This window comes from Fusarium redolens (genome assembly GCF_020744475.1).
Source record: "Fusarium redolens strain MPI-CAGE-AT-0023 chromosome Unknown BKA55scaffold_20, whole genome shotgun sequence".
NCBI classification, from domain to species: Eukaryota; Fungi; Ascomycota; class Sordariomycetes; order Hypocreales; family Nectriaceae; genus Fusarium; species Fusarium redolens.
The window spans coordinates 790,850-816,028 of NW_025763683.1; the positions used below are offsets into that span (position 1 = coordinate 790,850).

The following is a 25,179-nucleotide window of genomic DNA, read 5'->3' on the forward strand; positions in this document are numbered from 1 at the left end:
TTTGTATGGGAAATTTCGTGGCGCTAGCAAGACATGGGTGACGGGACGATTAAAATGAGCGTGTGCCGACGATTAGCGTTTCGGGCGCTATAGTAGCTACAGTAAGTTTAAAACAGGTAAGAATATAAAAGAAATGCTTGCGAATCGATTGATATCAATATCAGTATATGAACTCGCGATATTGGCAGCTGCGTGGTGAATTTGCTTCGAGGTCATTTTTTTTTTACGGTTGTTGGGCGACAGGGTTTGTGAACATGGATCAGTCTGCCACGGCCAACCAGAGCGCGTTCTTGATTTACAAAGTTCAGCAACAGCTGTAGCCATATGTCGCAGGCCGGGCATGGTCTCAATGATCCTCAGGAACAACAGCCCTTAGTAATCAAGCTGGGTGATTTAAAGTAAAACCTGTGGGATGGAATACCCGACACAGAAGATAGAACCAATCAACTCACTACTACTACTCATTATGAATGACCCGACCTTCAATCCATTTTAAGCACATCCAGTGCGACAACATACAATAAAGGACATCAAGGCGCACGCGATCCGTTCAACAAGTTCATTACGCCCGGGAGAACGAATCTCATAGGGCCAGTAGGTACGCTAAGCCATTTACAATTCCTCCACATTGATCCAGTCTACGCAAAGAGAAAGCCCCAATTCTCTTCAAGTCTTTTCCGTTCTAGCCTCGCTTGGTTCTGTGTGACAGGCCTGCTTGATGGCCAATTTTTCCAAGTGTCCAGCCTCCTATCTTTAGCAGCTAAAGCATGGTCTGTCAGCTTAAGGCTGTTTGGTGTTAGTATCGCCAGGTATGGCCGCTAAATGCTGTTGGTCAGTAAGTCATCCAGGCTGGTTTGCATCAAGTCTCTTCGTATCCATGGGCCTGTAATGAGATGAGATGGGCTCTGGGGTATAATATGGATCAAGTGGCGAACAACCTGATAGCTAATTCAAGTCAGGAGTCTGTAATGTTCGTGTCTGGGAGGTTATTTGCGTCATGCGTCCTGAGCAAGCCGGAGCTGATATCCCCACCTGTCATGGTTCTGTTGGTTCCATCGGGTTGCAGTTGGGGGCGCTGTTACTGGGCAATTCGGCTTTGGCAGCGCCCATGTTACTTGCGGTTGGATCGGCTCTGGCTCCGTTCGAGGACTTTTCCAAGGAGGGGAGACATTAGTTTCGCAATTGCTGCTCATATTTGGAGCTGCTCAGGAATTTCGGCACCGAGTCCTGTTTCCTGTTAGGGTTTGGTCGGCGACCCTGAGAACGGGTATGTTAGGGCTTAGGGGTGAGCGTTGAGCCGAACTTACACTGGCCATCAATTTCAGCACGGCAGTTTGGGCGTCCTCAAATAGCGGCATCGCTTCTTGAAGAGGGTAAATCATGGCAATATCCTGGTCGACAACCTTGGTCATCAAAGTGGCGAGGCTGTTCCGCAGCTGGTGATCGATGTTGAGTTCGCAAGGCGAGCCAGGAGCAAGATAAGCATTATAGATGCCGTACACCTGAGCCATGATCTCCTTGATGCCGTCCATCGCGTTCAAGTTGCGCGCCTTCTGGGCAGCGCGCGTGGCCGCCTTACATCTCGGTAAAAACTCGTGTACATCTTGGTAGAAAGACAGATTCTCCTCACAATGCGTATCCCGGAGTTGCTCGCGGAAGAGAAGTCGCACGGCAGGGTTGTTTAGGATCTCGTTAAGTCGCTGAGTGCTGGAATCCACATTGATGCCGTTCCGCTGAGAAATAGCACCACCCTCGCGTTCCGACACCCGCCCACGTAGTCCTGAGCCATTGATAAGGTCCCTTCCTCCCTGTATCAATTGGTAGATGGCATACTCGGTGGGCTGGAAGATATTGCATCCGGGGTTCTGGGACATGTAAGTCCAGTCCTGGGCAACGGGCTCCACCAGTTCATACTCGACGAAGAGAGCGGCAACCTCAACGGTTTCCCGCTTGTCCATAACGGTAGAATAATCCATCAACCAGTCCGTTGTAGCTTTGCCGGTGAAAGTATTCCTGTATTTCTTTCCGTTGACCATGAGCTCGGCAGCCATCTTTACACCACCAAGACCATCCCGGTAGTCCTGCAACAAGTCTGAATCAGCCAGTTTCACACTAGACTTAAAGTTAGGACCGCCAGCAGAGACGAACCGACGGAAGATAACATCGATGGTGTCTTGGTCATGGATAAGCTTGTCAGTTTGTGGGTCTCGTTCGATGTGGAGAAGCTGGATGACTCCAAGATCAGCAAGTTCCGACACCTGCTTCTCATAAATGCCATTTCTCGCGCAGAAATAATCCAACACGGCGATTCCCTTGGTTGTTAGCAGCCAGACGGATCCTTTCATAGTATACACCTGCTGGTACTTACCACCAGCTAATTCGATGAGCCGGGCCTCGACGAAGCGCTGGCAGGTGGAGCGAGCCACATCCTTGGCCATGGAGAACGTGCTAGTAATTGTAGTGGTGATAATGCTAGAAGGATTATTAGGGTCACGTATGCGGTTGGCCTGGGAGAATTTGAGAGAGCTCAAGTTGTTGATGGCATCTTCAGACAGAAAAGTATACTCGATCTTGGTCAACCGGACGCGGTAAGCCGAGAGCGGAAGCAGACTGACGATAAGAGTGGAGAACAGATCCTCAAAGTCCTATTATGTTACTAAATCAGCTAAAGGTCAATGTTATAGCAAAGAACGAGGTTTTAGGAAGCAGAGGAGCAGTGGCGGCCATCGCAAGTGACTCGACGCAGGCCGCACTCCCGCCCACCAGAGAAAAGTGTTAGATAGGCGTGCAGACAGACGTCAGGAGCCATGGTACATACCTTGGTGAAGGGGCGGTCATCGTCCGCCATGCGCAGCAAGCCCGACGATGTCTGATGCATCTTGTTTGTGGAGGGAGATTAGACGGGAGACAGATAGTTCAGATCGTGTGTAAGGTTGGGAAGGCGGATAGTCCGCCAGCACCACCTTAGAAACGAGCTTGCCGCCTAGGTTAGGACTAGACAAGAGAGGCTGGCTCGATGCACTTCTTAAGCGGTGGTATTTGCCTTGGGTTCGAGGCGAGGACCTGCCAAGCAGTGAAGATCTCGAGTGGGCACCGTTGGACTGGCGAGGTGGAATAGCAGTAGGCTCCGGGATGGCAGCGATGACGTTTTGGGTACGATCAAGGGCAGCCGTGGCCAAAGCGAGGATGCCACTCCACAAGCGCTGGTTGAATATTGAGGCGGAGACGGTATGACAGCGACTGAAAGAATAAGTGGTAATGTGATCAGGAGCGAGCGGCGCCACGACGACGCCTGAAGGAATAACTGTCGACTGTTCTGAGAAAGAGGAGCAGGGGAGTAACAGAGGTTTATTTGTCAAGGGTTATATGAGGACTAGTAAACAGGTGGCCGTAAAGAATTCGAAAGAGTGGGCGTCTAAAAGGAACGAGGAAAGGATTGGGAGGGAAAGTTTGCGCTGGCGACGGCAACGGCATTGTTCATAGGGAGATACACGCGCAAGTGTGGCGCAATGTCACAATCAATATAGAGCGTTATCACTACCTGCATGTCACATTGCTAAATTCAGGCAAAATTGTAAATGTTGCACGGGGTTATCCTTCCGGATATTCAATGTCAAACTCGAGTGCCGGCCAGAGAGCACTATTAAAATCCGTGAAAAGTCCACCACCGCAGATAGGCAAGTGAAAAATAGACCAGACGATATTCCAAAGTATTATTATCACGCCCAATAATACAAAGAATATCTTAATATATATTTGCGCCTTGCATCCCATTTTCTTCATCATTTTTCATAGTCAATCCAGTTCCAGACCAAAGCCCGCTAAAAATGGTGCTTATGAAATACCGGTTACACCCTTGTCGGTGGCTTACAACAGCGATTAATGTCGTAACGTTTAAACGCGGACCGTATGCTCGTCGCTTTGGTCGAGCCAAGATGATGGAGAATAAAACACAGACGCTGACCCCACTTTACACTCCCAACCCTGAGCTTTACGAGGGGCGCGTGTCTGTCTCAGGCTTTAGAGCAAAGTCATCTCTCAGTCATTAGTATCGGTTATATGACAAGACACGATGGAACATGCAGACCATTTCACGATGATAACAGGAACGCGGCGACGGCAAAGTGCAGCGGCAATGGGGGTCGAAGAAAATAAGAACTTGTTGGTTATTATGGTGGTGGCTTGATGCTTCACGCCTCGCTAAAATATAACCCCCTTCTCCATACTGTGATTGGACAGGAGTCCTCGGAGCGAATCTGGTCGTTATGATTGGCCACTGAAAACTGGAAAGCAAGATGAGGCGTGAGCTATGACTCGCGATGACGCGCCGCGTCTTAACTCAATCTGCGTCGCACCAGGAATATGAGGAAGAGAATGAGATGAGTTTGTCTGGGCAGCTACGTTTAAGGACTAAGTTGATTCCCGTGGACTGATAGCCTGGAACCTTTGAATGGCGTATTGACGTGTACGACTTAAGAACAACCCAAGACGAGCATCATACTAATCTCGACCTTTCTCACGTATGGCTCGACCACTCTCGACTCCCTGCTTTGACTGTGACTTTCTCATCCATTCTCCCCAATCTCTGCTAGATAGCATCCATCCACCCGCCCAACATATATCCTCCATAGGGACAAGACTCTCCCAGCTCTATGGCGGCCGTGGGAATCTTTCCCACTCCATAGCCTATCCGTTATCATAGTCCGACCTTTGGACTTAAAGACTTGTCTGGATTCTCGGGCGAAGGGTGTCGCTGGGGAGCTAGCTGGCGTTGGCAATCTCCTCTTTATCTTTAGTCTGACATGATCAAGTGGGGCCTTACCCTTGGCCGGCCTCGGTGCTCGCTGATGCACATCGTCGCGTGAATTGCTCGAAGTCGCCCTTCTTCATACCTGACACTTAGTATCTTCCCGTGGTATGTCAGATCCTCATCCGTGATGAGGATGATGGGCATAGGGGGGAACCACATTTGCGGTGTTCGCGATATCTTGGTGGTGATATTGCCCTGCGTTAGGTCATAAACCCGCAACGGCCCTCGAGGGAAGCTGGCGCATCTATCCAGATATAGGGTACATGGATGGGGATATACGTATGGTCACGGAAAAGTTGTATGAGACAACACACAACAGATCACAATCTATCGCTCATCGTGTGATCATGTAGGGACCGCTGGCTGCAGGATCCGGTAAAGTTTGGACTTGCCCCTCACAACGAAATGGTCTCGACCGCTGCGTTGGCCAATAAAGGCATTACGGAGGCTCCGTAAGCCCAGGCTTACGGTTTGTCGCCGATCAGGTGGTGCCCGAGACATAACTATAATTGGTTTGAACCATCTCATCGACGCGCTTCCGAGCGGCGGGGTCCCCCGATCGTATCCTTGGCATCTTGTAAATCTTAGCAATCGCTAAAACATATATTTTTACTATAGACATGGATCAGTCACTCGAATCTGACTCTGGATGGCCGCTTCGTAACGATAACCCGTTTCTAAACATTAAATAAAGGGGAAAAGGGGGGAGTGGTAATATACGGAGAAGATAGGGGAGTTTATTATTACATTTATAAATTCTATGAATGACGAGATGGGCGACGTGGCAGTGGCATTATTTAGTTATAAATGTCGAAGGCCTTATTCGATTTGGCAATCCTGGTACGTGAAGAAGCGTAGGGGATAATATCAATATCGTTCATAATTCACAAAAGAGATTGGCCGCGCCCCCTCATGTCCACACAACAAGGTTGGTCTACATAGAGTTAGCCAGAGCCAAATAGTAACGGTTGAGGCATAACATGCAATGATCTAGATACCGAAGGCATCACCCTCGCCTGTAGGGATATCTCGCTTGTCACACAGACAACCGTACTGTGGTATGTAAATAAGGTCCCCGATTGAATACTCCAGGCCGGCCAGCGGTAAATAATTCGAATATTGCCTGCAACGAAAACGATACCCGTTGGCTCGAGCCGGGGGGGGGGGGCCAACTAAGCAAGCTTAGTTGGCCACAAAAAGGCGGGACAGTCACAAAAGGGTGGGACAACCCCGCTCCGCCGGCTGTCGCGAATTTCCTCGATTTTATATGTGAAATCGACCTAAATCTAGACGCCAGTTAGCCAAAAAAGGAGTACTCTTGTCCAAGTGCATTATGCCTTTAAATGCAAATATCAGAGCAGCTCAAGCGGTGGTTTCTTCACGCCAACGACTCCAAAAGGGCCTCTCTCGTGATGCTTCTAATGTGATAAGGAAGCCTCTTTCAATACGCGATGCTGAGCGGCAGTACAAGGGCTCCCGCAAGTCATCCATTGCGCGTATCGTCAAGAAGCTTGAAGAAGCCAAAACAGCGGATTTTAGCCTGGTTCCTGAGCCAAATAAGGGCCGGCCGCGACTCCTTTCGGATGGCGAAGAAGAAGCTATCATATGCTTCATCATTTGGATGCAGAAGTCCGGTCTTCCGGCCTCTAAAGGCGAGATTGAAGATGCAGCAAATACAATAAGAAGTCGCCGTGATGCTGCTGCGCAGCCGGTCTCAAAGATGTGGTACAGTCGCTTCCGTGACGATCATCCCGAGCTTGATACATCGATTTTGAAGTCGAAAGAAGCCGCTCGCTATGAGTATGAAGAAGCCGGCGTGGAGGAGACGAAGCAGTGGTTTAAACGACTTTCTGAAGTCATCACCAGATACGGGATCGGCGCCTCAGAGTGTTGGAATGCTGATCAAGCCGGAATTAGAGTCGGAATACTGCGAGAGCGCGTGCAATGCCTCGTCGTACGTACCAAGAAGAAGACTCCAACAGAGGTATTCTCGCCGGAAGATAGGGAGACTTGTACGGTAATTGGTACGGGCAACGCCGCAGGAGCAACTACTCCTCCTTGGCTTATCTTCAAAGCTTTTCCAACGATCGAGTGGTCAGATATCGATGGTGATCCTAATATGCGCTTTGCACAGTCAGAAACAGCTTTTTCCAACGCCAAGATAACGCTCGAGTGGGCGAAGCACTTTAACCGGTAGTCTTAGGAGAAATCTGCTATTGTACAACATCGTCAGCTGGATTTTGAGCAGTGGTTTAGGTGTAACGAGCACCTAAAAAGCGAATTCAACCCTATTACTCCATATAATACGCCTCCAGGCACGGAAGGAAAGGAGGAAGAAGAGCTCGTGTGGCGGTTGCTCATAATCGACGGCTTCTCCGGTCACGGCTCCTTCGCCTTCAGAGAATATTGTATAAAATTCAATATCCTCGTTGCTTTCCTTCTTCCTCATTCAACACATATACTTCAACCGATAGACCTAGGCGTTTTTCAGTGGTTAAAGAATGCACACCAAAAAAGGCTGCGAGAAGCTTTGCGGAAGGGAAATCTGACATTCAACCGCCGTGACTTTGCAGGCTCCTTCAAGGTATGTGTTAGCAGCTCACATCTTCTCCAAAAGATACCTCTTTTCACATACTAATTCTCACAATATCAGGAGATCTTTGAAGAAGGCTTCACAGCTGCCCACATCATCGCCGGCTTCGAAAAGTCAGGCATTTTCCCGCCTACCGAGGTGCCAGCGGTTAGTTATCTGCTGAAGAAGAAGTTAAAGACTCGTAAGGCTATCGATCCGGCGTTATCTTCGCTTTTACCGGCGGAAAATCGCTTCCCTTTGGCCTCTGATACAGCAAGAGATGTCAGCAACCGCTATCACGATATTCTGAGCTCCCCAACGCGCCGGGGACTTGAAGCTGTACAGAAGATTGTTAGCGAAGCTATTATGCTTAAAGATATCGTGAAAAAGCACGTTGCCGATCGTCAGGAGCGTATTGAGAAGAGATATCATCAGAGAAAGCGTGGAAAGCGAGGAAAACCGGTAGGAGATTATTTTCATAATATAAGCTTGGAAGAGCTTCGTGAACAACAGGCTGAATTTATTGAAGTAGGAGCAAAGGCTGAGCAGAGATCTCAGCTTCGGAATATACGATCTTTTGCAATCCGGCAGATGGAAGAGATAAAAGCTGAGTGGCAGCAAAAGAAGGAGGTTATCGTCGATGGCGTTGAAAAGAAGATGCGCTTTAAACAGTGGCTTGAACACACCAAAAGAGATATAGAATACGCTTCTCTCGATGCATCACGAGCGGAGATATCCTCACAACTAAAGAAGAAGGAAGATTGCTTTATGATCGATACCCAGCTTGCCCCGGAAGCTCGTGAGGCTATTCGCAACGCCGGCTTCGCAGCAAAGCCTCTCTCAGCAGCAGATTTAACCGGCCTTCTCAGCAGCGATGACTCTGTCGATTTTCAACTTACGCAACCGCCAGCTGATGCCGATTTTAACGAAGAAGATAGCCTCATCGATTTATCGGAGGAAGAGGAAGTCGCGATGCCCTCATCGCCGCCTTGCCTGCCTGACTACGAGTCCCCCCTTCCAACGGTGCCCTCAACACCATGCCCGGCTCAACACCAAGCCCAATTTCGCGATGCCCTCATTTCCCTCATTGAAGAAGAAAGATCTGCTATAGGAGCCAGTCACAGGCCTCAGGAAGGACAGGAAAGCACCTAATTTACTAGAGAAGGCGTCATCAATCGGCAGGCAAGCTTGCCGCCGCTGCAGCTATTTCCCTCTTACAGTTACAGTCAATAGCAGATATATCATCACAGGAAGCTTCATTTCAATTGATTCAGCAATTTCACCTCTTTTGACGCCTTCAGAATAAAGATACATTGAAAATGCCACAAAACACACCAAAAATCGGGCCCAACGGGTGTCCCACCGTTTTGTGACTGTCCCGCCTTTTTGTGGCCAACTAAGCTTGCTTAGTTGGCCCCCCCCCCCCCCCCCCCGGCTCGAGCCAACGGGTACTTTTTATCTGTGCACATTCATGCTTCTCCTTTCCCACTTTCATCCTGTTCCTTCTACCTTCCTCTACTCTTTCGCCTTCTGCTCCAGCTTCAAGACATTAAATAACAAAAGAACATAATAATGCATAGAAGCAGTAGTAATTACCAGATAACAGTATAGCGAGGGATAAATGTCATGGAATCGTCACCTATTGCCCCGACTGCAGGGGTACAACAGTCACAGTCGCCTTCTCAATTTCTCGAGTCGCTCTCTTTATGTGTTCATCCTGATTCGCAACTACTAATCTGCTTCGACGAGGACTGCAGACATGCGATCTCCCCTAATGGTTCCCATCCCACCGATCATCTGAGAGATAAACACAAGATTCCTCTATCTCGGCGGAAAGGTCTCAGCAAGATATTAGCTACCCTGAACCTGAAAAATCCAGAACAGGCTGCGCCTCTTGTAGATGGTTCGCCTGAAGACAAAAGGCTCCGGTCTTACGATGGATTTTCTTGTCTGTATTGCAAGTATCGCACCATCAACCTCACGCTCATCGTACGACATTACAGCCAAGATCTGCCCCGCAACACCCGCGGAAATCTACCAGGAGGGCAGACATTGAGACATATTTCGAGTACGTGTATTTGCAAGCATGGGCCTCTGGGTCATCTCGAGCCTACTGGATTGTTGAACGCGATGGTCGACTGGTCCGACCGGCGGTATACGTGGTCTGGTTTTGAGCGGTCGAGACAGGACTGGCGATGAACAACAAGACTTGATTAATTCTGTGAAGGCGCGCGAGTACCAGCGAAATCGCCGGCTTGTGGATGGTCCTGGTCTTGCAGGCAATACGCAAACTACAGCTGCGGGTTCTGCGACGACGTATGCCGAACAGCGGCCATGGTTGGAAAGGACAAGGTGGGAGACCACGTACAAGAACAGGACCGGAGCCTGCTCCGTTGCCTCATCCAAACACCTTATCTACAACTCCATGGGAGGCCAGATGCGTCGCCATACCTCCTAGCTAGCGCAACCCGAGTCCCTGGCCTCTCCGTCGATCTGGCTAGCCCACGCGAGGACGAGATTAGGATCGACAGGATCTTGAAGGTAGTGGACGTTGTCATGGACCGCTGCGAAGAGACGGTCCACAGCACGAGCCGCAGCCTCCTTTGTTGGCTAAAGAGCAACCATCCCCATGTGCCGTATCCAAAGCCGTTCACGCTAGTCAAGCATGCCTCGCCAACCACCAGATACCGCTTACTATTGAAAAAGGCATTGGCATTCTGTTTTTGGGCATACCGCACGGCAGTAGGCATGACCTCTTATGGCCGACCATACCTGTACTCTCTCTGACGCATCCGACATTCATTACCGGACACCGCCCTTCTCGTTCCAGCGTGAGCGGAGGAATCACGACAGATGACACTCGCATAATCTCGAACTTTGACCTCGGCCTGATTGTGGAGATATTGAATCAAGCCCAGTGTAGTTCTGACGCACATTATTCCGAACTTGACCTTCGGAGCTCCTCCAGAGCGTTAGAAAACTGCGGCTTGACTCGCCGCCGAGTGTCAAGCAGAGCCCATATCCTTAAGAGATGACTACGAGACGCGACCAAGCGAGATATTGGGCGACAGAGAAGGCTCGGCTGAGCGCTTTGCGTCTATGGTATCTCTTGGTGCAAATCACTGGAACAAACCCGCCAGGTCAAGTGTTATATGATGGGCACTCAAGGTCTCCTGTTATTGCTCTTATGAGATTGATTGTATTGAGTTTGATCTAAAATCCGACTCTGTTGATAATCATCACTGCCCATTCCCGTGGTGAGACCATTAGCACCGCCCGTCTAACTTCTGGTCTCAACATCGTCCCATGGCACATATCTCAGTCCCGCTTCCAACCTCAAGGTTGTGACCGACATTCAATTCTTCCTCCTCGTGCTGTTACAGAGGGCTGTGTCGGTCATCTGTCTGGCTATACACACTACAACTGGGTTGTGTAGCACTGCATTGACTTGTAGCCCTTACCCCAGTTACTATTTTATGCATAGTTAGTGCTAAGGCGTATAGGGCTGCTGCAGCAGACGAGGGAATGTTACCTGATGCAGGAGGAGCCTGATCCTGAAAGAGCAACTGTTCGGACGGAATTCCCCTTGCAGTTATCCTGCTCAAACATGTAGCAGGTGCAAGCAACACTGTTACCACCACAGCTGACAATGTTTGCGCTGTTTGTGTTGCTGTAACTATATCCGTAACATCTGTTGGATGTGCCGGGACTGAACTGTACAGCAAAGTCCATACAGCCGCCATCCTTGTAGTACTGGACCTTCAGATCGACAGCACGGGCGTGGAGGTCTTTTGGCTGGTCGCTGAAAGCTGGTGTGGCCTGTACGGCTGCGATAGCAAGGAATGCAGTAAAAAGGCTCTTCATGGTGAGTTTTGTAACGGTTGATAGATGAATGCAAAGTTGAAAGATTGCGTTTGAAGATGTGACCTTTAACCACTTCTTATACAAATGACCCCTAGCTGCTTTGTACATATTTCCAAGCAGCTTTACCCAGCCTTGTTATTTCCGTTCTCGTATAGTAAGTCTCTAGAATGCTAAGCCGGATCTCATTGGTGTTTAATATTAGTTAGAACCAGCATGTTATGTGTAAGTACATTACTAACCTTAGTAACGCACAAAGTGGGTACTATCAATCTTAGTAACATGCAGATATACCTTGTAGTCCATGTCTCACCCAGGGTATAGCATTGGTCTTAGCGAGAAAGTATGGAGGTGTCAGCTGTTTCCCCGAAAGTCAGAAGTTGATTGATCGTATCTGCCACTCGTTTCTGGTAAGCGCGCGCTGCAAAGAAAAGGGCCGTTTACCAGTTTTCCATGGCTTGTATCTCCTTGACAGTCATAAGGCACAAATACATTGCATGCAAGGGATCGACAGGGACGTCATCCAATTATAATTTAGTAAAATTATGGTACTTCCTCCACAGGCATTTCTTGCCTATGATAAAAGTACCAACATTCAGGCCGTTTACAAATAGCTACCATTGCAGTACCCACCTACCGGTAAGTAAAAAAAAAGTTACCCCATACAAACTGCTATTTTTCAACCCCCTCACAAAGAGTCACCAAAAATAGGAATAACAAGTTGATTGCTGTTTTCCAGTTCGGAATTGAATGTATTTTAATATTCTTTTGGCCTCTTAACTGCGCGCCCTGCGCGCGTGCGTGCCACAGGTAACTCTTCCGCCTCCGAATTTGAGCCCTCATTCTCTTCCACTCCTCCCACCTCGATCACTTCCTCAACAGCCTCTGTCTCTTCAGCTGCTTGATGTGGCTCTGAAATAGCATCACCAGCCACTAGAGCCTTATCACCAAGACAATTATTTATTTTCAATTAGCACCAAGTATCGCTGAACGCGGACGATGTTGTTCGCATAGATGAGAGAGATCGAACATTGCTGGGTTGGCTCATCGGTGGAGTGCGGGCTACGTCTGGATGTGCAACTGTTCTCGCACTTGTTTCAGCTCTTCCGTGGTTTGTTCTTGCGCCTGTCTAAGTTGCTCGTTTGTTTCCTGTATCGCCTTTAGTTCCTCGGCGGTCTGTTCATGCATGCGTCTAGTTTCTGCGGCCTTTTTCCGTTCCTCGGCTGCCTCGGCCCTGACCGTCTGTATCTCCTGTTGGAGTCGTTGAGTTATTTCCAGCTGGTCGCTCACCATCTTCGTCGCCGATCCCTGGTTCTCCAGCAACGCATCCCAGAGCCTCTGCAGCATCTTCTTCTGCTCGCTCATTATATGGGTCGACGTTTCCTGGAGCATCGTCCGGAGCATCATCTGGATTAGCGACTCGTTGCCGCTCACTGCGCTCTCCATGGCCTGCGATCCCTCGACCGCATTGCCACGATCATTGTCCCCTGGTGCCATTTGCTCTGCGCCAGCATTCTTTGACGTTCCGGCCTTACTTGAGGCTGCCTGCGCACTTTTCTGGGCTTTCGCGGTCGGTTTCACGGCTCTCGATGAGCGACGCGTCGCGGCCACCGAATCCCCACCCTCGACAAGGATCTCCTCGACGGTCGCGTCCATTGTCGCGATGCAACGCTCACGCAGCGCCAGCCCCTTCTTTCGCCTGTAAAGAGTGTAAAGAGTGTCTCCTGCGCGACTTTACTTGGGCACCTAGGTGCCCATGTATTGGCCGCCATTACAGTGGGTGTTGCTGACTAAGTGTACGGGCCTGTGACTGTACGGACCTGTGCGCCTAGATGGCGCCACCTCAACCAACCAAGTCAAGTAACTTGGCTGTTGGACACACTGACTGAAATACCACCAACAGCGTATCCTCCCGCTATGTCTACACCAGTTGATGGACTTCAAGGGGTTGCACATCTGACACTCAGTTCTAACCAATAACACGGACATGCACGTCTTTGGTTTGCAACCTGGTGGGGGTCTTTGTCCCACACGAGTTCCATGGAGGCGAAGCAGGCTCTAAAGCAGTCAACACTGGTGGCCAGCTCAACGAAGATCCTCCACCCAGGTCACGATATTTCCGGCGGGAGCAAGCGATTCTCCTTAGCGATGCGGAAGTCGCTCTCATGGGATATCAGCGCGGCGTAGGAGAACAGGAAGCCGAACACATGTTGCCGAATGCCTCGCCCGCGCTCCTGGGTGCATCCTTGGGCGTCGTCCTTTTTGCTGGAGCAGCCGCAGCCCCTTCCGCAAGAGAGATATTGCGTCCAGAGCTGAGGCTCAAGCAGGAAGCGCGGGATGGGCTTGAGAAACACCCGGCCTGTTGTCGAGACGAGATGTATATCCATACGCTCCATGATGACGATCTCCCGACCGAGAACGAGCTGGTGGTGCAGAGGACGCGGCGGCATAACCCGTCCCGTGACCCAGAGCCAGCTGTGAATGCTGACCAGCCGCTGCAGGTCGAGCTCCTTCTCGACGCAGGGCGTGACTTGACGACCAGCAGCAGCCAAGTCACCGGACTCTGTGCGGCACGACGCGGGCAAGAGCGACAGGAGCTGGTCGTGGTCGTGTCGCGACGCGTCGGCGCCGTGCTCGTTCTCACGCTCAAGGACCCAGAGGATGGGGGACTCTGTTCGCATAAATGTTAGCTTGGACGGGTCAGCGACAGAGAGCACGGGCGGCGAATACCCGACATGGCGGCATTCCGGTTTCGCCTCCGTCTTGAGAATTGCCAGCCTCCAGGCTGCCGAGAAGCGGGTCCCTGAATTGACGCGACCAGAGCTGTCTGCGATGGATTGGACTCGATACGTTCAGAAAAATGACACGGCGCAACCACTCGACCTGGTGTTCAACCAGATCACATTTGGCGCGATACGCGGTGGCGAAGACCCTTGGCCTACGAGCCAGCAATCAAGCATGACTGTTTGAAGCGCGTGTGATTCTGCTGTGACGTGGCGCATGGGACGATATCTATTGGGCGAGAGGTGCTCTTTCAACTGCAAGTACGCGCTGGCAGTCGAGGCGGGGTAGCTTCGCCAGATCTGATCACGCATTCCTGCCCGACTTTCCGTCTGCCCAACAGCTTTGTCGTATGAGAGCAATGGCCATATTCTCGTGTCTTTTTCATAATCTTTGTGCCTCTCGGAGTTTACTCTCCATTATTTAACCTTGCCCTGGATCCTGAAATTCCACTGAAACCCGCGATTGGAGACATCAGTTGGGCTATCCCCTTGGTCCTGGCGCTGGCGATTGTAGCCGTCTGCAAATTCGAACAATTGTCTGCCGCCAGATCCAACCCTCCTGCTCCTTGACCAAGTTGAGACGAGCGATCTTCCTGGAAACCTCTGCGACCGAACAGATGTAAGCCAATTGATGCAGGGACACTACAATCCCACTGAAACCCGCGATTGGAGGGATAAATTGCGCTCTTGGGTTGGTCGTCACGCTGGCGATTAGAGCCGTCTGCACCCGGATCAAATTTGTCTTGGTTGAGACCAGTGATCTTCCTGAGCAACCTCGGCGGCCGAACACTAATCGTCCTCGTAGCTCACCTTGCGTCTGGATCATCGTGCCAGCGAACATGTCTAATCCTCGCAACTACACTATCGGCTGGATTTGCGCCATAAGCACGGAACACGTTGCCGCAACAGTCTTCCTTGATAAAGAGCACGAACGGCCGGCATATGTGTCCACGAACGACAACAATACCTATACCCTTGGCGAGATTGGGAAACATAATGTCGTCATCGCCGTCTTGCCCGACGGGGAGTACGGAACAGATTCCGCAGCAAGCGTCGCAACAAACATGCTGAACAGCTTCCCCAACCTCAGAATCGGTCTGATGGTCGGGATCGGCGGCGGTGTACCAACTCCGCGTGATATTCGTTTGGGTGATGTCGTAGTTAGCTCTCCTCGCGCTGGGGATGGTGGGGTGTTCCAGTACGACTTTGGCAAGACCATACAGGGTCAAAAGTTCCAACATACGAGATTCTTGAATCAGCCTCCAACCGTCCTACGGACCGCAGTGAGTATGCTCAAGACTCAGTACGAGACGAAAGGGCATCAGCTTGAAGACGCTATCAACAGCATTCTCGAGAAGAATCCAAGACTGCGGAAGAAGTACAGGCGACCAGAGCCAAGCAGCGACAGGCTGTTCAACGCTGAAATCACCCACGACTCAGCCTGTGCCACAGTCTGTGGTGATAGTCCGTCAAACCTGATATTGAGACCCGCACGGACCGACGACGAAGACAACCCGGCAATTCACTACGGTCTAATTGCTTCAGCAAACCAGTTAATGAAGGACGTTTTGGTTCGGTACAAGCTGGCAGCTGAGAATGACGTTCTGTGTTTTGAGATGGAAGCTGCCGGGCTGATGAACCGCTTTCCCTGTTTGGCCATTCGTGGTATATGCGACTACTCGGACTCCCACAAGAACAAGGAGTGGCAGGGCTATGCAGCAATGGCGGCTGCTGCATATGCGAAAGATCTTCTCTGTCGAATAGCTCCAAATAAGGTTGAAGCTGAGAAGAAGATCGGCGATATTCTGTCCGGTAATTCCAAGGCTTAGAATCATACTTTTAATACATGTTAACCCTATGTACAGGTCTCCAAGAAGTTGCAGAAGAGCACCGGGATGTTTCAAAGGAGCACCGTGATATTGCTAAGGAGCAGCTCCAAGCCCAGAAAGATCTAGCCAAGGAAAGGCTGTCTGAAGAAAAACAAAAGTGTCACCAGCTGTTCCGCCTCACAACCAGCAGCAGGGACGTCACATACGAGTGGTATAAAGACCGATTGGAAGAAAGGGTTGAAGGCACATGCATGTGGTTCCTCAAGCACAAGCACTTCCAGATGTGGTTGAAACAGGGCTCTGGCCCCCTGCTAGTCACGGCGGATCCTGGCTGTGGAAAGTCGGTGTTGGCAAAGTACCTGATCGACCACGGCCTGCCACGATCGACAACTATCTGCTACTTCTTCTTCAAAGACCAAGACCAGAACACCGTCCGGCAAGCGCTTTGTGCACTGCTTCACCAGCTCTTCTCTCTGAAGCCGTCTCTGATCGAACATGCCATGCCACAATTCCGTAAGGATGGGCAAGGTTTGATCAACTCTACAGAATCGCTCTGGAAGGTTCTACGCAACGCTATAAAAGATCCCCAAGCAGGACCTGTAATCATGGTCCTTGATGCCCTGGATGAATGTGCCGAATCAGAGTTTACGGACCTGATGCGGAATATAGAGAGCCAATTCCGCGGCGACCCGTTGGGCCATGGCAAGTCGAAGTATCTTCTAACATGCCGCCCGTATAAGCAGATCGTATCCAAGTTCCGCCACCTGTTAGGCGATTTTCCAAATATCCGCATACCAGGAGAGGAAGAGTCGAAAACCATCAGTCAGGAGGTGAATCGCGCCATTACGCACCGGGTCAATCAGCTGCCCCTCTCACCCAATATCAAGAGCCATCTGGAAAAAAGACTACGGAAAATTTCCCACCGCACCTATCTCTGGGCATACCTCGTGTTCGACTACTTGGAGGAAGATGACTTTATAAAGACACCAATGGGGGTCCAGTCCGCCATTGCAACGCTTCCTGCGAGTGTCAATCAGGCATACGACCAAATTCTTAACAAGTCCAAGTCAGAAGAACGCCCGATGGTTCGGAAAGTCTTGAGTATTATCTTGGCCGCGAGTCGGCCACTAACACTCTCGGAAATGAAGGTTGCCGTGAATATAGACGCCACATCACAGTCTATTCACGACCTCGGCCTCGAGGACGAGGAGGACTTTAAGTCACGTCTCAGATCTTGGTGTGGATTGTTCGTCTCAATCCATTATGGCAAGATTTATTTCCTTCATCAAACTGCTCGCGAGTTTCTCCTCGCAGATTTGGCATCTCCTACTACTGTCCCGTCAGGGCTACGCTGGAATCACTCCATCACTACACGCCACGCACACGCGGTTCTTGCGGAAGCCTGCGTGCTCTATCTGAACTTCTTTAACTCCGACGTTAGTCTACTGACAGATGCGAATGGGGAAGGCAGCTACTCTTCCGATAGACGTGCCTTCTTAGATTACTCAGCCCAAAATTGGGGCGGTCACTTCCGCGGGGCTGGTATCATCGATGACGCCACCATTATACCCTTTGCTCTGAGAATTTGTGATCCGGATTCAAACAGCTACACGGTATGGTTTAAAATTTATTGGGAGACTACAATGATGAGGACTACCAAATATTTTACGGATCTCATGCTAGGATCGTACTATGGCCATCGTGCCATTGTCAAGCTACTTCTCGAGAAGGGCGCCGACGTCGAGTCCAAGGACAAAGATGGTCGGACGCCGCTATCGTGGGCCGCCGAGAATGGGCACGAGGCTATCGTCAAGCTGCTGCTCGTGGTCTGCCGGTATTGGGCATGAGGCCATCGTTAAGCTGCTTCAACGAAAATCCCGATAACTACAAGATACAAGGCCATACTCTTCCCCCTTTCGGAAAATAGCATAGCCTGTTACAAATCAGTAATGCGTGGAGGGTGCGGGTTGGGGCGGCGTCGTGTAAGTGTTAGCGAAAATGGCGGGCGGATGCAACAACACGTTGAAAATTTCCAGTAAATCAACCACGTCGATGCACAAAACAAAAAGTATATCAATCGATAGCTTTCAATGCAATGGATCTGTTCATAAGACACTAGAGGATTTATTCATTTAGAGAAGAGGCTACAGTCAATTGAAGATAGAATTCGAGGTCGATTTGACGTCTGGTAGTCTTATTCCCTGATAAGTGGCTTTAGAAACGGGCGAATGAGAGGAATTATAAAACGAAAAGAACCTTGTCGAGCCCAAGAGGTAGCCAATACGATACATTTGAAAATGGAAAGAACCCTGTCATGTCCTCATGAACGAATAAGAAAATGCTATGGCTTGCTATACCCTGCATATCCTTTAGTAGACGACATTGTCAAGATTAACAGTAAGCTTGCTCAACTACATCGCAACCAAGTAAAGACAATTACATATTAGGATCCTTTTACTAACATGAGAAGAATACAGGTATAGCATGAAGAATGACCTTACTGTACTACTTGATCATGAAGGTAAAAGAAAAAAGAAGCTGGCCTAAAGCAAATCATGTCATTTGTGTTTATTGAAACATTTCCTTATTTTAACCTACCCTAAGGTAATCAGTTGTTCTGTATCTCTCTGGACCTTCACCTTCCTTTGTCATCACACTTTCTTGGCATACAAGTGTTAAGAAAGTGGCCCTGTCTACACCTAAATCCTTAACAAGTGCACAACAAACATTCCAATCTGCGCTTTGCGCAGTCGCAAACCGCGGCGATGGCCTCGTCTACGACGATCCCGCCCGCTGCCTTGGATCCCTTCGATCTGGGGATCCACACTCCCGTCAACCTGAACCGGGGAGCCCGTGCAGCCCTCTTGCAGAACAGTCCGGCAGCCGTCAACGGCACCATTGGTGTTTCACCCGGTCCCAGGCGGATGGCTCAGACACCATCCTCACCACTCAACCCCGCCACCATCGCCGCAGTTACGGAAGGAGCTGAGCGTGCCAGTCCCGCATCCATTTTTGAACAACGACCGATCTCTATCGTTGAATCAGCCAACGATCTCGCGCGAGAATACGTGGAAGAGTACAACATCAAGCTGGGGGTTTTCCAGGCCTTTTGTGCCAAATTTGAAGAAGCGGCCCAGCAATTCGTCACCGGACCGCAACGACGTTTCGCTCAGCAATTTGCCGATGATTTCCTCGGCTTTTGGAAACGAGAGCTCTCCTGCTCCGGACCTGCGACCCCAAAGCCTACATACAGCAGCGTCGCTGCTGCCGCGCCTCCCACTGACCATGACCGTCTGACCCACAGACAACAACAACAACATGGACGCCGACAAACAGATCCACCTCATCGCCAAGGGCAACAGACGACTATCGCCCCACCCCGACAAGACCTCCGTGTCTTCATCCGTCTAGAAGCCGGAGCTCCGGCCAGGGCCCACAGTAGCTATGCCATCCGGACTCTGATCCGGGAAAAACTCGGCGCCGTCTCGGACAAAATTCGACAGGTGTTCCCGGTCAGATCGGGATGGGCCGTCCTGGCCGCCGACTCTGTCACACGCGACTTTCTGGTAGATAAACAAGCTGAGTGGGCCGCTGAACTGGGAGCTACAGCAGTAGAAACGAACAAGGAATGGTTCACCTATGTGGTCTCAGACGTTCCCGCAAGGCTGACTGACTTTTACGGTAATGAGGTGGATAGTGACAGCGTCGTTAGCGACGAGATAGAAGTCCAGACTGGGATCAAGCCCATTGATGTACGTACCGGAAGACAATTCTCGGATAACCCCTTGACCAAGGCCCTGCTCGTGTCCTTTCTGAAGCCCACAAAGAGATTCTGGTCTCTTTTCGGCAGCAGCGCAGCCAGGCTTGTTGACAAAACCGACCGACCCAGACAGTGTGAGACGTGCTGGGGCTACCACTTTGCCCGCAACTGTCACAGACAGCCAGTTTGCCGACGCTGTGGTGAGACTGGCCATCTTGTAGACGATTGCATCGCACGAGAACAGTGCATCAACTGCTTAGGCCCCCACCAGGCCAACTTCCGTAGGTGCCCAGCTCGGCCAAAGACAGTGCACGGCGTGCTCCGCCGACTCACTAAAGAGCAACGAAAGCATGTCCGGACCGTAGGTGCGGAGACATACCGACAACGACATCGAGAACGGCATCTGGAATCGCATCAGGAAACGCAGCAGGGCATGGCTGAGCGACGAAGCGTGGATGTCACATCACAAGAACAGCCTAACCATCGTGCTCCCAGCCCAGCTGTATCAGGAGCACCCTCGTGCATCATGGTGGCCACGACCCCTCATGCTGGCTATGAAGCAGAGGAAGAACCCGAACAGCCCAGACCAGGCTCACCGCGAAAGCGCCGAATCGTACTCATCACTCGTCCTCATGACCGGGAATAGATATTCTCAAACACGAAAGAACGACAGGAAGCCGCTCAAGATCTTCCAGGCCAACGTCGGCAAGATCCCTCCGGCCCACGACTGCGCCCTGGCGCTGGCCGACTCGGAACGATATGACATTGTGCTCTTGCAAGAGCCGTGGACGGCTCACACAGAGACCCGCTGTCTAACCAAGACTCACCCTGCATACGACACATTCACGCCGGTCGACATGTGGAATAGCAACGATACTCGGCCTAGAGTGATGACATATGTCCGGCGAGACCCCAGACTCCTTGCCGACCAAATTCGGCCCTTCCAGACCCGAGACATTCTCTGGCTCGCGATCAACGGCATGACCATAGTCAACTTCTATCGTCAGAACGACGAGAGGGACGCCCTAGACACGCTATTTCAATGGTCTGTCCCGGAACGTTGCCTCGTAGCTGGCGATTTCAATGCCAGACATCGTAGCTGGCAAACAGGCCAAACTACGAACCGGGGGCAAGAGATAGCAGGATGGGTGTCTGAGAATGACCTCAGCCTTCTCAACACTTTAGATATCCCAACAAACCCGTACGGCAACACAATCGATCTTGCCTTTACTAACCTACCACTTGCTGAAGCTATCGTCGAGGACCATCTCGCCACCAGCTCTGACCACTTCACGCTCAGCCTGACCTTCCCAGACGTCAGATCGACTCCGGTGCAGCCAGGCAAGATTCGAGTGACGACGGAAGACGAGCTTAAACGATTCGTCGAGATCGTAGAGCTTGGCGCTACAGGAATCCCCCTCACAGATTCGACCCCCGAGGAGCTGGACGAGCTTGCGTCTTCACTCGTGAGTCTACTAACATCAGCAGCAAAAGCGTCTGGGAGGCCCGCGCGGAAAGGCGGACGCCCGGCTCCCTGGTGGACGGAGGAGTGCGCCGACGCCGCGGCTGCTTTTCGAGCCATCAGAAGAAGCTACCCACTCGGCTTCAACCAGGACGTTCAGATCGCCAAAAGAGGCTTTCATCGTGTGGTCCGTCGGGCCAAGAGGCGCTATTGGCGTAACCTCATCGATGGCTTCTCCAGCAGTAGCGACGTTTTCAAAGCTGTCCGGTGGCTAAAGTCCCCAGGAGCCTTCCAGCCGCCACCTCTACAGGTCGATAACGTCGTGTACGAAAGCCAGATGGATAAAGCCAACGCACTCCGACAGGCCACGCTTGAACGAAGAACTGCGGAGGACGACATCGCAAACGCATGGACGCCAGTATTCCCACCTAGATCGATCCCATTCTCTCCCGAAATCTCTCTGGAGGAGGCGCAATATGCGACTTGTCACACAGGCAATACATCCCCAGGGTCAGACAACATCACAGTCAAACTTCTTGAAGCAGTATGGCATACCATCGGTACACACGTCCGGCGTCTCTTCGAAAGATGCCTTACCATAGGCCATCATCCAAAACCATTCAAGGAGGCGGAGGTGGTCATGATCGCGAAACCGGGACGGAGAGACCTTACCGAACCACGAGCATGGCGACCCATCTCACTGCTCTCCTGTCTTGGTAAGGGACTAGAACGACTGATCGCGCGCCGCCTAGCCTGGGCAGCCGTTCACTACAGCGTCCTTCATCCGCAGCAAGCTGGGGCGCTCCCCAAGAGGTCGGCAACAGACTTGGTAACTGCTCTGGTCCATGATATTGAAGAAGCGTTTGCACGCAAGAAGGTGGCGACTCTAGTCACAATGGACGTCCAAGGTGCTTTCGACACCGTCATGCGCAACAGGCTCGTCCTGCGTCTTCGTGAGCAAGGCTGGCCTAATCATCTGGCTCGCTGGGCCGGCTCCTTCATGGGCGGCCGGTCGGCGCGTGTCAGGTACCAAGACACAGTCACGCCCTCTTCTCCCCTTCAGTGCGGCCTCCCTCAGGGGTCGCCGGTATCGCCAATCCTCTTTCTGCTCTACACTGAGCCAATCTATCGATTAGGGAACCCTCAGGGTCGCTTCGGCTATGCAGACGACACGGCCATCCTGTCCATAGGCGACACAGTAGACGAGACTTCTGCCATGGCATCTAGTTCCATCGCCGAGATGGTGCGATGGGGCGCGGAGAATGGCGTGTCCTTCGACACGAAGAAGACCGAAGTCATGCATTTCTCCCGCAGCAAACTCAGGACTGCGCCGGCAGTGCGCCACGGCGATGTCGAGAAATACCCTGAACCAGCTCTACGCTGGCTTGGTATCTGGTTGGATAGCAGACTATCTTTTCGACTTCATGTCGAAAAGTGGGCGGCCAAAGCAAAGGCAGTGGCTTATCATTTGCGGGGGCTCACCAACACGGTACACGGCCCTCTACCGAGCGCCGTGCGAGGCGCCGTCAGAGCATGTGTCGAGCCAGTGCTGCTCCACGGCTCAGAGGCGTGGTACCCGGGCAAGACCAGGCCGCGGTGGACCCATCCTACGAAAGATCTACCATCGAGTAACCAGCATCTCGTGCAAATAATGACAAAAGCCATGAAACAGGCTATGAAGGCCATTCTTCCCGTCTGGAAGACGACACCCATCACCGTCCTCCACAGAGAAAGCGGGATACCACCAGTCGATCAATTGCTTGACGCGAGGCGACTTAGGTTCTCCGCACGACTCAAATCGCTGGATGAGGCTCATCCTCTGGCGATCCGAACGCGCCCGCCCCGACAGCCTACTTACCACGACCTCATCAAACGAAGATATCAAATACAGGCAGAGAGCAGCTTCAGGACGCGCCTTCGACGTGCAAACGAACTCTTTGCACCCTGCACGCGGCCGAAACTCGTCTATCGATGCTTCCATCAAGAACAGTTGCCCCCACTGCAGACAGCGTCTAAAGAGAAATCGGCTGACGCCTTTTCCCGCTGGGTCGAGTCTCTCGACCCGCTCACCTTGGTCGTATACTCGGATGGCTCTCTTTCCTCAGAAGGGGCTGCCAGCTATGGCTTCACCATCCATCAGAACAATATCCCCATCTTTGACGGATCAGGTCGCCTCGGACCTGCTGAGGTTTTCGATGCTGAAGCTACCGGGGCTTTAGAGGGCCTGAAGGCTGCTCTAAACCTGCGAGAATTAGCAACACAGAATATATTCATCTGCCTAGATAACCTGGCAGCCGCCACGTGTCTACGAGGCACTCCTTCTGAATCCTCTCAAAACGTCTTTCTCGAGTTCCAAGCTCTGACGACATCGCATGGAGCCATCCAAGTTCGCTGGGTGCCAGGGCACTCCAACATCCCTGGCAACGAACAGGCCGACAAGCTGGCAAAGGCAGCGTCATCGCTCCCCGAGCCCGAAGGCGCTCAACCGACGCTGGCTTACCTACGAAGAATCGCAAGACAGAAGCCGAAAGAAGCGTTCCAGGCGTGGTGGTCCACCTCCGCTCCTGAGCAGTACAAAAGACTCAATCTCAAGGCGACTACAGGCTGTCCGCCGGAGCTGTCGCTCCCGCGTGCAGCCTTGCACCATCTGCTGGCAGCAAGGTCGCTTCATGGGGACTTCGCCGCATATCACGAGAGATTCGACCATAGTGATGCACGCCTGGTCTGCTCATGCAACCGACGCAAAGCACCGGACCACATCTTCTACTGCAGAAAGGTACCGCCGCGTCATCGGATGAGGTTGGCACCCTCACCGAATGCAGCAGTCAACCTGGCAACAGGAAGAGACTTCACCAAGTTCACCGAACTGTCTAAAGCCAGCGTTTTCTTTGGAAAGATCTGTCCTCGTTATTAGACGAGCACGACCCGGGACGCACTCGCATCCTTCCTCCCCTCTTTTACCCTTATACATTTCCTTTTTCTTACCTTTCTCTCTTACCTGTTCTCGGCCAGATGAAGGGCGCTAGCACGCCCTCTATCTGATCGTGACCACTTGAAGGCAGCCCTGAGGCTACCGCGCCCAGAGGCTCACGATCGCCTAACAACGGGCTTACCTTGCGGCTGTCGTTCATCAGCCGCGCCTGATCATCCCGCTGACGGGTAACAGGCTAGATAAGATGCGCCATTTGTGCCGTTGATATGCTGGATAGTGTGAGGTCTATCGACGCGTCTGCAGAATTGGAATTCGAGAGGAAGTCATAGTATTCTGTAATTAGTGTGTAGATAGGTCCCAATTTCTCTAGCTCAGCACGTCCTGTGCTCCATTAGGAGACTTTCGGGGCCTACGGCCCCCCGGACGAAAAATATACATAACATAACATAACATAACATAATCTCTGGACCTTAGTCATCATCATCATCATTGTCACCGCAAGACAAATGGCTTGCTGACCTGAATCTTATTACTTTGTGTTGCTTAACATGACGCACCCCCTTGCTACTATCACCGCCACAATCACCAAAACCTTGACCATGAACCAATCACTTGTCTCAATTGTTGAGTAACCTGGCTAGCTCTATCACTATCACCGTGACTTCCTTACTTCCCTATCCAGTTAAAGACCAGAGAATGCCAGGGCTCTTAAATGAAAACGCTTTCCTTCTTATAAATAGTGTTTACATTCATTTCGGAAAGTCACACTAATATAAGTAACAGCCAATGATAATTAGTAGCCTATTAAGGGCAAAAGGGGGGATGATATGAACTAGATCAACAATAAACTAATGCAGGAGGAAATAGTAGAATGAAAGTTCGTGAAGGTAGTGATGCATGCCAATTCATATATAACAATACTCACTTAAGATGGGTCGTCGAGCATTAACCGCACAGGAAAAGGCAGAGCGACAGAGGCAACGACAGGAGGCGCTCCGTGCGAAACAAACGCTGGAACTTGCTCGGGAGTGTGCTCTCGATCCACATCTACGCTATGCTGACAATTGGTTCGCATGATTGTAGTCGCAAGAAGGTCCAGGCTCTGGGAAAGAGCTGGGACGTGCCAACCTGGGGGGTTCGTTGTAATAGGTGAATTACACCGTATTTGAA

General features: G+C 51.2%; 7 protein-coding genes across 7 annotated transcripts; 2 read left to right on the forward strand and 5 right to left on the reverse strand.

The window, feature by feature from the left end:
• Positions 1–1,170: 1,170 nt before the first annotated feature.
• Positions 1,171–2,878, reverse strand: BKA55DRAFT_696064 (regulator of G protein signaling domain-containing protein; the record flags this gene model as incomplete). The annotated part of the gene is made up of 3 exons (XM_046200228.1): positions 1,171–1,257; positions 1,308–2,645; positions 2,819–2,878. The coding sequence occupies 3 exons, from the start codon at positions 2,876–2,878 to the stop codon at positions 1,171–1,173; spliced, it is 1,485 nt and encodes a 494-aa protein (XP_046043754.1).
• Positions 2,879–4,465: 1,587 nt separating this feature from the next.
• Positions 4,466–5,131, reverse strand: BKA55DRAFT_581900 (uncharacterized protein). Its single transcript, XM_046194077.1, is given in 3 exon segments — positions 4,466–4,753; positions 4,803–4,811; positions 4,823–5,131. The coding sequence occupies 3 exon segments, from the start codon at positions 4,967–4,969 to the stop codon at positions 4,697–4,699; spliced, it is 213 nt and encodes a 70-aa protein (XP_046043755.1). The 5' UTR covers positions 4,970–5,131; the 3' UTR covers positions 4,466–4,696.
• Positions 5,132–8,902: 3,771 nt separating this feature from the next.
• Positions 8,903–9,590, forward strand: BKA55DRAFT_195951 (uncharacterized protein). The gene has a single exon (XM_046185093.1). It carries the CDS (start codon positions 9,009–9,011, stop codon positions 9,579–9,581), a length of 573 nt encoding a protein of 190 aa, XP_046043756.1. The 5' UTR covers positions 8,903–9,008; the 3' UTR covers positions 9,582–9,590.
• Positions 9,591–10,429: 839 nt separating this feature from the next.
• On the reverse strand, positions 10,430–11,336 carry BKA55DRAFT_742978 (uncharacterized protein). The gene is made up of 2 exons (XM_046201530.1): positions 10,915–11,336; positions 10,430–10,851 (listed from the first exon to the last, which is right to left on the reverse strand). The coding sequence occupies exons 1-2, from the start codon at positions 11,244–11,246 to the stop codon at positions 10,800–10,802; spliced, it is 384 nt and encodes a 127-aa protein (XP_046043757.1). The 5' UTR covers positions 11,247–11,336; the 3' UTR covers positions 10,430–10,799.
• A 969-nt stretch (positions 11,337–12,305) lies between these two features.
• BKA55DRAFT_598497 (uncharacterized protein) lies at positions 12,306–12,689 on the reverse strand (the record flags this gene model as incomplete). The annotated part of the gene is made up of 1 exon (XM_046196243.1): positions 12,306–12,689. One exon carries the CDS (start codon positions 12,687–12,689, stop codon positions 12,306–12,308), a length of 384 nt encoding a protein of 127 aa, XP_046043758.1.
• Positions 12,690–13,125: 436 nt separating this feature from the next.
• Positions 13,126–14,291, reverse strand: BKA55DRAFT_195960 (uncharacterized protein). Its single transcript, XM_046185094.1, has 2 exons — positions 13,974–14,291; positions 13,126–13,914 (listed from the first exon to the last, which is right to left on the reverse strand). The coding sequence occupies exons 1-2, from the start codon at positions 13,978–13,980 to the stop codon at positions 13,352–13,354; spliced, it is 570 nt and encodes a 189-aa protein (XP_046043759.1). The 5' UTR covers positions 13,981–14,291; the 3' UTR covers positions 13,126–13,351.
• Positions 14,292–14,865: 574 nt separating this feature from the next.
• Positions 14,866–17,702, forward strand: BKA55DRAFT_524304 (uncharacterized protein; the record flags this gene model as incomplete). The annotated part of the gene is made up of 2 exons (XM_046188711.1): positions 14,866–15,838; positions 15,892–17,702. 2 exons carry the CDS (start codon positions 14,866–14,868, stop codon positions 17,700–17,702), a joined length of 2,784 nt encoding a protein of 927 aa, XP_046043760.1.
• Positions 17,703–25,179: the final 7,477 nt, after the last annotated feature.